This window comes from Mizuhopecten yessoensis, unplaced genomic scaffold (genome assembly GCF_002113885.1).
Source record: "Mizuhopecten yessoensis strain PY_sf001 unplaced genomic scaffold, ASM211388v2 scaffold10359, whole genome shotgun sequence".
Classification (NCBI taxonomy): Eukaryota; Metazoa; Mollusca; class Bivalvia; order Pectinida; family Pectinidae; genus Mizuhopecten; species Mizuhopecten yessoensis.
The window spans coordinates 1,025,970-1,036,845 of record NW_018408507.1 but is presented as its reverse complement, the minus strand read 5'-3'; the positions used below and the strand labels follow the sequence as shown (position 1 = coordinate 1,036,845).

General features: G+C 36.5%; 1 protein-coding gene across 8 annotated transcripts in view; it reads right to left on the bottom strand.

The window, feature by feature from the left end:
• Positions 1 to 128: 128 nt before the first annotated feature.
• The window catches only part of LOC110460339 (protein TANC2-like), an 89,346-nt gene continuing 78,598 nt past the window's right edge, over positions 129 to 10,876 (bottom strand). For all 8 annotated transcript variants that reach the window (XM_021513192.1, XM_021513189.1, XM_021513193.1 and 5 more), the window contains 4 exons: positions 10,212 to 10,469; positions 7,241 to 7,549; positions 4,443 to 4,681; positions 129 to 2,855 (listed from right to left, as the gene is read on the bottom strand). In XM_021513192.1, the coding sequence (XP_021368867.1) occupies positions 2,547 to 2,855; positions 4,443 to 4,681; positions 7,241 to 7,549; positions 10,212 to 10,469 (1,115 nt within the window). In that variant the 3' untranslated portion in view covers positions 129 to 2,546. The remainder of the gene's footprint in view (positions 2,856 to 4,442; positions 4,682 to 7,240; positions 7,550 to 10,211; positions 10,470 to 10,876) is intronic.

Sequence of the window (10,876 nt, the reverse complement as noted above, 5' to 3'; positions counted from 1 at the left end):
CCCCTGTTTATCCTTGTGCTTTTCTTCTGTGTTTTGTACATCCTGTAAATTACTGTACATTTTATGATACAACTTGACTAAACGTAAGAAGAGTTTTGACTCAAATTGTTATCATCATAAATAAAGAGTATTATTATAACAATGCATGTACCACTATAATGACTGTAAATCTGTCGAGTATGGGTCGGCCCCTCAGGTGATCAGAGAGAGATAATTTTGATGAGTGACGGAGAGTTTCGACCCTCAGGTGATCAGGGAGAGATAATTTTGATGTGTGACGGAGAGTTTTGACCCTCAGGTGATCAGAGAGAGAGATAATTTTGATGTGTGACGGAGAGTTTCGACCCTCAGGTGGTCAGAGAGAGATAATTTTGATGCGTGACGGAGAGTTTCGACCCTAAGGTGATCAGAGAGAGATAATGTTGATGAGTGACCGAGAGTTGCGACCCTCAGGTGATCAGAGAGGGAGATAATTTTGATGTGTGACAGAGAGTTTCGACCCTCAGGTGATCAGAGAGAGATAATTTTGATGAGTGACAGAGAGTTTCGACCCTCATTTGATCAGAGAGAGAGATAATTTTGATGAGTGACCGAGAGTTTCGACCCTCAGGTGATCAGAGAGAGATAATTTTGATGAGTGACAGAGAGTTTCGTCTGGCTATGTATTGAATAATATTGGATACGACAGGCACTGGCATACTGAATCTATCTCCAAGTAAATGTTGATAAAATGTTTTTGAGTTGGCAAGAAATTTGGGGGTGTACCAAGTAGACCTACTTTTCTTACCATTCAACCTTCAAGGTGTGTTAATAAATCAACAGATGTCTGTCCATCTGTTCCCAATGGTATCGGTACTCCGATCTGTCTGAGAGTGGATCAGTGGTATCGGTACTCCGATCTGTCTGAGAGTTGATCAGTGGTATCGGTACTCAGATCCGTCTGAGAGTTGATCAGTGGTATCGGTACTCAGACCTGTCTGAGAGTTGATCAGTGGTATCGGTACTCAGATCTGTCTGAGAGTTGATCAGTGGTATCGGTACTCAGATCTGTCGGAGAGTTGATCAGTGGTATCGGTACTCAGATCTGTCTGAGAGTTGATCAGTGACGTGACATTAAAACTAGACCCTACATGTATGTTAATTCTATTTGTTTCCTTCTCTATGGCCAACATGTGACATTTTTACACCTTGCAGAGTGAGGCACCCTGGGTAACAAGACTTTGTCTGTGTATGTGTATGGGACCATCTCAAAAGAAATGACAGAGCCACCCAGGGCAGTATAACCACCCGAAAATATCAAGCCCAGGATTTGCTATCGACCCATCAGAGATTTGTGTTCGAGAAGGGCTGAAAATTTGTACACACACACCAAATTGGAACTTTGTATGATCATTCATTTTCAAAGTTACCATTCAAACAATTCAAATTAAGCAGAATTGTAAGCAATGGTGACCATGACCACTGGCAGACCAAGCCTGACATCAGTAAGGTTCCTCACATCAGCTGTTATTATGTGAATAAGTACAACCCACACACCTACAGACAGACAGACGCCCACTCCGCATGACGGCTAAAATTAAGGGGGATACAATTTTTTTAAAAAGCATTTCTAAATTTAAAAATATTAATCAATAAGCTTATAGATCTAGCTAAAATATGGCAACATTCTAAAACAAATCAGGATTATAAAAGTTTAAAAAATAAAATAATATTCATTTATAGGCCATTCCTAAATTTACATTAACCATGATTGCTATCACACTTTGTTTTATTTGTCAACGTGCAACTAGATGTTCGCTAGCTTTTATCGCCAGTATGCTATTGTTTGTACATAGTGCACACATCGTTTAGACGTTGCACACCATGTAACATCGTGTGATCTCAAAACTGTTTTATACAGTAAAAACAAGTACTATACAGTAAATATACTTGTAAGCCCTATATAGTAAATATAACCATACACAGTACAGTATACAGTCCATATAACCACTATACAGTAATATAAATACTAATAATCTGTAAGGTGATGCTCAAAAACAAATTTTTACACTGATACTGCAAAAACCAGTTTAATCTCTTCATTACATTATGGGATGGATCCAAACAGCACAATACTTTACGGCTACAGCACCATACCAATCCCAGTAAATTACAGGGTAAAGCTGTTTAGGTCAAGCACCATACCAAACCCTGTAAATTACAGGGTTAAGCTGTTTAGGTATTGAATAATTATTCTTGTATCTCATAAAACTGTTCCATATCAGCCTAGAAAAATATTTTCCATCTTAAAATCCAGAGATAAAATTTTCACAGAAAATTTGCTTTACATAAAAACAGTTGAAAAAATTGCATTCATGTGCCATTTCCCCTACTGTGACATAAATACATACATAGTCACAACCAGTTCAATAATGAAAATACAATGTGGAGTTTTGTTCGTATTTCACTTCTTCATCAACAAATATGAAACATTTTGAAGTTTTTAGCACTAGATCCTGTCTGTATTAAAAAAGCACCACTATTTCCTCCATCACGACACTGGTCCCTTAAAGTGCTGTTTCCTCGTGTCTCCGCCCTGAACCAAGCACACCCATGTCAGAGAGGCTCTGCTGACTACCACTGCCTCCTGTACCTTCAAATCTTGCCTGTTCCCGGCACTCATCCCTCACCCTCATCAGCAGCCTCTGCAGGTCACGATTGTTGGGGGCCAGGCGAGTGGCTTCCTTCAGGTCCTCCAGAGCTAAGTTACACTGTCGATTGTCGCGTTTGGCTCGCGCCCGTGCATAATATGCCTCAAAACATTTTGGCTTCAGCTCCAATGCCTTAGAAGCCAGGTCTATAGCAGAATCACACTCCTATAAAAAATAAAAATTCCCAGTGATAAAACAAGTAGTTCCAGTGATAAAACAAGTATTCTCTGTGATAAAACAACTAGTCCCTGTGATAAAACAACTAGTCCCTGTGATAAAACATCTAGTCCCTGTGATAAAACAAGTAGTCCCTGTGATAAAAACAAGTAGTCCCAGTGATAAAACAAGTAGTCCCAGTGATAAAACGAGTAGTCCCTGTGATAAAACAACTAGTCCCTGTGATAAAACAAGTAGTCCCTGTGATAAAACAACTAGTCCCTGTGATAAAACAAGTAGTCCCTGTGATAAAACTAGACTCATAAATTACTATCTTTTGAAGCAATGATATGTCAATAACTATTACATGATATTCACATTAAAGTTCAAATTTGACAGAATCTGAGCCCAATGGGCCACATTGATGTTTCTCTGAGGGGTTCATATTAAGATTACTCTATTCCCACTTGAAATTACTGACAGCTTTTATATAGTTATTTATACTTTATTGAGAGGAAAAGCTTTAAACATTTAAAAAAGAAAGAAAATCCACTCAAAAGCTTACTCTAACAAGAGGCCCAATAAGGCTGTATTGCTCAACTTTTATTCATCTAATTCAGTGATGATTTTATTTCCAGGTACTCTATACCTTTTGAATGTGTTGGAAAATTATTGACCTTACCTTCAATTTGATCTAGGTCATTCATTCAAACCCAATTAACACTTCAAAGGTCTTCACACCTCTAAGCTACATGCTAAACATCCCTAACCTAGGCCTCTTGGCTGGTCAGATGACCAAGTGCTCAAAGCTGACTTAACCTTAACACTTAACACTTAACACCTTAACACTTAAAAACACTCACAATATCTTATTAATGTATCATTGTTCTTGACCTTCTGGTTCAAGAAATTGACCCCTGTTACCTTGAAAGTCTGTCAAGTTCATTTATTTGAATAAATTTGATAGTCTTTCATTAACCATGGTACTTGCCAAGTATCCTTCTAGGCCTCTGGTTATGAAGAAGAATTTTTAATTAAATGTTTAAACACATTTGACCTCTGTGAAATTGTAAGTGGGTCAAGGTCTTTAACTCAAAAATTATAACTATAAAGCCCCTTATCCTAATATGCTTCTGGCCAAATTTTAAAGGAAAAGTTGCTGGATGGACAAATGAATGCCTCACCACGACTAAAGCTCACATGACTCTTTAAATTTGGGATTAGCTAAAACTGTTCGTTGTGAGATTACAATAGTAATACATTTCCTAGTTACATTACAATGTGATATACCATTGTATCTAAAACAATCACTTGACTGAACAAACTAAGTGATAAGTCCCTTGACTGAACAAACTAAGTGATCAGTCCCTTGACTGAACAAACTCAGTGATCAGTCAGTCACTTGACTGAAAAAACTAAGTGATCAGTCAGTCACTTGACTGAACAAACTAAGTGATCAGTCCCTTGACTGAACAAACTAAGTGATCAGTCCCTTGACTGAACAAACTAAGTGATATAACACAAAAAAAATTCCTTCAGATAAAACTAGCAATGAAACAATCAAAGTGAAAACATTAAAAGTTTTTTTTTACTCACATTGAGTTTGCGTTTACACCGGGAGAGGTTGAGAAGCAGGTTGAGTTTGAGGTCCTTAAAAGTACGTATATCCTCCCCGATGTCCTCCCGGGGGAACTTCTTGATGGCATAATGGTAGCGCTGGGCAGCATCCCTGATGCGGTTTTTCTTGTAAAGCACGTTGCCATCCTCCATGAGTTTGTTGAGTAAAAGGAGCATCATGTCTGGCTTACCTGACGCTACTGCCCATGTGGTTTGACCTGTAACACACCTCTTTTTCAGGAATACGGTACTCACAGACATGTTATCATACAAGTAATTCACTAACACTGACCGACAGTCCTGTATATCACCTACCAGTATGATGTCTGGACTGAATCACATGATATATTTATACTAGAACTGTAAGCCAAAGGCTAACTAATACCCCTGCTCCCAAATAAACTAGAACTGTAAGCTAAAGGCTAACTAATACCCCTGCTCCCATATAAACTAGAACTATAAGCCAAGGCTAACTAATACCCCTGCTCCCATATAAACTAGATCTATAAGCCAAGGCTAACTAATACCCCTGCTCCCAAATAAACTAGAACTGTAAGCTAAAGGCTAACTAATATCCCGAATCCCATATAAACTAGAACTGTAAGCCAAAGGCTAACTAATACGCCTGCTCCCAAATAAACTAGAACTGTAAGCTAAAGGCTAACTAATACCCCTGTTCCCTTATAAACTAGAACTGTAAGCCAAGGCTTACTTTTACCCCTGCTCCCAAATAAACTAGAACTGTAAGCTAAAGGCCAACGAATACCCCTGCTCCCATATAAACTAGAACTTTAAGCTAAAGGCTAACTAATACCCCTGCTCCCATATAAACTAGAACTGTAAGCTAAAGGCTAACTAATACCCCTGCTCCCATAAAAATTAGAACTGTACGCTAAAGGCTAACTAATACCCCTGCTCCCATATAAACTAGAACTGTAAGCTAAAGGCTAACTAATACCCCTGCTCCCATATAAACTAGAACTGTAAGCCAAGGCTAACTTATACCCCTGCTCCCAAATAAACTAGAACTGTAAACTAAAGGCTAACTAATACCCCTGCTCCCAAATAAACTAGAACTGTAAACTAAAGGCTAACTAATACCCCTGCTCCCAAATAAACTAGAACTGTAAACTAAAGGCTAACTAATACCCCTGCTCCCAAATAAACTAGAACTGTAAACTAAAGGCTAACTAATACCCCTGCTCCCAAATAAACTAGAACTGTAAACTAAAGGCTAACTAATACCCCTGCTCCCAAATAAACTAGAACTGTAAGCCAAGGCTAACTAATACCCCTACTCCCAAATAAACTAGAACTGTAAGCCAAGGCTAACTAATACCCCTACTCCCAAATAAACTAGAACTGTAAGCCAAGGCTAACTTATACCCCTGCTCCCATATAAACTAGAACTGTAAGCCAAGGCTAACAAATACCCCCACTCCCATATAAACTAGAACTGTAAGCTAAAGGCTAACTAATACCCCTGCTCCCATATAAACTAGAGCTGTAAGCTCAAGGCTAACTAATACCCCTGCTCCCATATAAACTAGAACTGTAAGCCATGGCAAACTAATACTCCTGCTCCCATATAAACTAGAACTATAAGCCAAGGCTAACTAATACCCCCACTCCCATATAAACTAGAACTGTAAGCCAAGGCTAACAAATACCCCCACTCCCATATAAACTAGACCTGTAAGCCAAGGCTAACAAATACCCCCTATCCCATATAAACTAGACCTGTAAGCCAAGGCTAACAAATACCCCCTATCCCATATAAACTAGACCTGTAAGCCAAGGCTAACTAATAATGAAATTCAGCTGAAAACTATAGGAGTTGTATTCAGTGTCTTTCAACGTAGTACATTACACATGTTTCACATAATACTCTGGACAGAACTTATATGGAGTGGCTTAACGCTTAACCCTAAGAAAGTTGGTCCAAATTTTAAGACATGCAAGAGTGTGTAACATCACATAATGGGAAAGTGTTATGCCAAGTTTGAAAGAAATCCTTTCAGTGCTGTATAACATACACTGGACCTATATTCTGGATGAGAAATTTAACAAGAGGCCCATGGGCCTTTACGATCACCCGAGTTCTACAGTATTTATTTTTGTTTTTGAAATATGAAGTGGAGATAATGATGTCAATCATTCCTACCAATTTGAGTAAAAAATAGTTAAGTATAACGTTAAGTTAAGTTTATTAGGACCATGAGTTGATCATTCCTACCATGTTTCAGTTAAATCAGCCCAGTCAAACTTGACTAAGTTTGAAATAGTTTTTTTCAAAATGGCAGCCGTGACGGCTATATTGGATTTTTGATCAGCCCCAGCTAAAGCTCAGGTGACCTAACAAAAAGGGGCATAACTCTAAGAAATGTTGTCGAAATATCATATCATAGGGAAGTAATATGCTCAGTTTGAGAGAAATTCCTTCAGTAATTTTTTTAAGATATATTTAACATAATATTCCGGTCAGACAGGATGATTCAGATATACCCCCACTATCTTCATTACAGGGGTATAATAAAGGTTAAGTACAGACTATCAGTCAGTATTGACCTCCTAGTTAGGCTACTATATATGACAATTTCATATTGTTATCTCACCTGGACCAAAGGGCCAACTCAGGTATATGATAAAGGACCTGAACCTCTAGATTATATGTTTGTATATCTCTAACTGAAAAGCTGCAGAAGGAAGAACACTTAAAATGAAACACATTACATCCCTCCGATGTTTGATAGGTTAATAAAAAGTCATAAATATACCTAGTTTGGCGCCTTTCTTTAGGAAGCAGACCACCACGGATGTGTTCCTGCGGTCAATTGCACGATCAAGAGCTCGCATACCATTGAGGTCAGCATGCTCTATCGGAGCTCCACGGTCTATAAGAGCCTGAACAACCTGAGCATCACCATGGAAGGAAGCCAGCTGTAGAGGTGTGCGTCCACACCTGTCTGTGTGATGAAGATTTGAACCTCGATCCAGCAGCGTCGATATGATGTGAAGGTGGCCTTTCAGACAACCCCAGCACAGTGATGTTAGGCCCTCTTTGTCCACCTGGTGAAAGGAGCAGCCTGGGGACATACAGGGAAAACTACATGTATAGTCACTGATGACTGCTGTTTTATCAAAATTGCATTTTAAAAATGAGACTGGTATGAAATTGTGTACTCTTAAGTTTATTAACCGTTTACCCTTTAGTGTATTTACTGTTATCCTTTAGTTTATTAACAATTACCCTTTAGTTTATTTACCGTTACCCTTAAGTATATTTATTGTTTCCCTTTAGTTTATTTATTATTTCCCTTTAGTTTATTTACCTTAACCCTTTAGTTAATTTACTGTTACCCTTTAGTTAATTTACTGTTTCCCTTTCGTTTATTTACCTTTCCCCCCAAATTTATTTATCATTTCCATTTAGTTTATTTATTGTTCCCCTTTAGTTTATTTACCGTTCCCCTTTACTTTATTTACTGTAACCCTTTAGTTTATTTACCGTTACCCTTTAGTTTATTTACCGCTATCCTTTAGTTTATTTATCATTACCCTTTAGTTTTATTTATCGTTACCTTTAGGTTATTTATTGTTTCCCTTTAGTTTATTTTCTGTAACCCTTTAGTTTAATTACCGTTCCCCTTTCCTTTATTTACTGTAACCCTTTAGTTTATTTACCGTTACCCTTTAGTTTATTTATCGTTACCCTTTAGTTTATTTATCATTACCCTTTAGTTAATTTATTGTTTCCCTTTAGTTTATTTTCTGTTTCACTTTAGTTTATTTACTGTAACCCTTTAGTTTATTTACCGTTCCCATTTACTTTATTTACCGTTTCCCTTTAGTTTATTTACCGTTCCCCTTTACTTAATTTACTGTAACCCTTTAGTTTATTTACCGTTACCCTTTAGTTTATTTATTGTTACCCTTTAGTTTATTTATTGTTACCCTTTAGTTTATTTACCGTTCCCCTTTACTTTATTTACCGCTCCCCTTTACTTTATTTACTGTAACCCTTTAGTTTATTTACCGTTACCCTTAAGTTTATTTATTGTTACCCTTTAGTTAATTTATTGTTTCCCTTTAGTTTATTTTCTGTTTCACTTTAGTTTATTTACTGTAACCCTTTAGTTTATTTACCGTTCCCCTTTAGTTAATTTATTGTTTCCCTTTACTTTATTTACCGCTCCCCTTTACTTTATTTACTGTAACCCTTTAGTTTATTTACCGTTCCCATTTACTTTATTTACCGTTTCCCTTTAGTTTATTTACCGTTCCCCTTTACTTAATTTACTGTAACCCTTTAGTTTATTTACCGTTACCCTTTAGTTTATTTATTGTTACCCTTTAGTTTATTTATTGTTACCCTTTAGTTTATTTACCGTTCCCCTTTACTTTATTTACCGCTCCCCTTTACTTTATTTACTGTAACCCTTTAGTTTATTTACCGTTACCCTTAAGTTTATTTATTGTTACCCTTTAGTTAATTTATTGTTTCCCTTTAGTTTATTTTCTGTTTCACTTTAGTTTATTTACTGTAACCCTTTAGTTTATTTACCGTTCCCCTTTAGTTAATTTATTGTTTCCCTTTACTTTATTTACCGCTCCCCTTTACTTTATTTACTGTAACCCTTTAGTTTATTTACCGTTCCCATTTACTTTATTTACCGTTCCCCTTTACTTTATTTACCGTTCCCCTTTACTTTATTTACCGCTCCCCTTTACTTTATTTACTGTAACCCTTTAGTTTATTTACCGTTACCCTTAAGTTTATTTATTGTTACCCTTTAGTTTATTTATTGTTACCCTTTAGTTTATTTACCGTTCCCCTTTACTTTATTTACCGTTCCCCTTTACTTTATTTACTGTAACCCTTTAGTTTATTTACCGTTACCCTTAAGTTTATTTATTGTTACCCTTTAGTTAATTTATTGTTTCCCTTTAGTTTATTTTCTGTTTCACTTTAGTTTATTTACTGTAACCCTTTAGTTTATTTACCGTTTCCCTTTAGTTAATTTATTGTTTCCCTTTACTTTATTTACCGTTTCCCTTTAGTTAATTTATTGTTTCCCTTTAGTTTATTTTCTGTAACCCTTTAGTTTAATTACCGTTCCCCTTTCCTTTATTTACTGTAACCCTTTAGTTTATTTACCGTTACCCTTTAGTTTATTTATTGTTACCCTTTAGTTTATTTATTGTTACCCTTTAGTTTATTTACCGTTCCCCTTTACTTTATTTACCGCTCCCCTTTACTTTATTTACTGTAACCCTTTAGTTTATTTACCGTTACCCTTAAGTTTATTTATTGTTACCCTTTAGTTAATTTATTGTTTCCCTTTAGTTTATTTTCTGTTTCACTTTAGTTTATTTACTGTAACCCTTTAGTTTATTTACCGTTCCCCTTTAGTTTATTTATTGTTTCCCTTTACTTTATTTACCGCTCCCCTTTACTTTATTTACTGTAACCCTTTAGTTTATTTACCGTTCCCATTTACTTTATTTACCGTTTCCCTTTAGTTTATTTACCGTTCCCCTTTACTTTATTTACCGTTTCCCTTTAGTTAATTTATTGTTTCCCTTTACTTTATTTACCATTACCCTTTGGTTAATTTTCTGTTTCACTTTAGTTTATTTACTACTACCCTTTAGTTCATTTACCTTTAACTGTTAGTTTTTTTGTTACCATTAACCTTTAGTTTATAGCTACAAACTATCAAGCCAAGTTAAAAGCATTAGACTCACCTTTGCTCAGCAACATTTCCAGCACGCCTATGTGTCCCTTGTAGGCGGCGATCATGAGGGGTGTGCGACCGTACTTGTCTGTGTGTTCCAGGACTGCACCGGCAGCCATCAGAGTCTCAACAAGGTCCCAGTGTCCCGCGTCCACGCTGCACAGTAATGGTGAGAAGGACTTGTTGTTTGGCAGATGAGGTGTTGCCCCTTTTTCCAGCAGGTACTGCACCAAGGCCTGTTGGCCATGACCGCAAGCAGCTGTCAGGGCTGTAATGAAAAGGGTGGGTAGTTTTGTTATAGTTGTGAACTTAATCCAAGTTTTTATAGTTAGTATATATGTTATAGTCTTTTATAGACCATTTAAGTGTTTCTGTATGTAAATTAGGGACAAAGCTTTGCTGGGGTTTTATTTAAACCTGACATTTCTGCTGTTTTCATTGAGAGCTGGTAATGTCTAATTGACAATTATGTTTTAACACGAAATTTGAACCCTGAAAATTTCTTCCAAAAACAGAAATGTGAAAGTTTGATCTTCATATTTTAAGCAATATACTGAATCTATATAGTGGGTCTAGGAAGCATTTATTCTGAACTTGGTTATGTTGAATATTTGAAGTTGACTTATAGAAAATTTGGTATTCAAAGACAGACAATTCTTGAAAAAAAAAAGATTT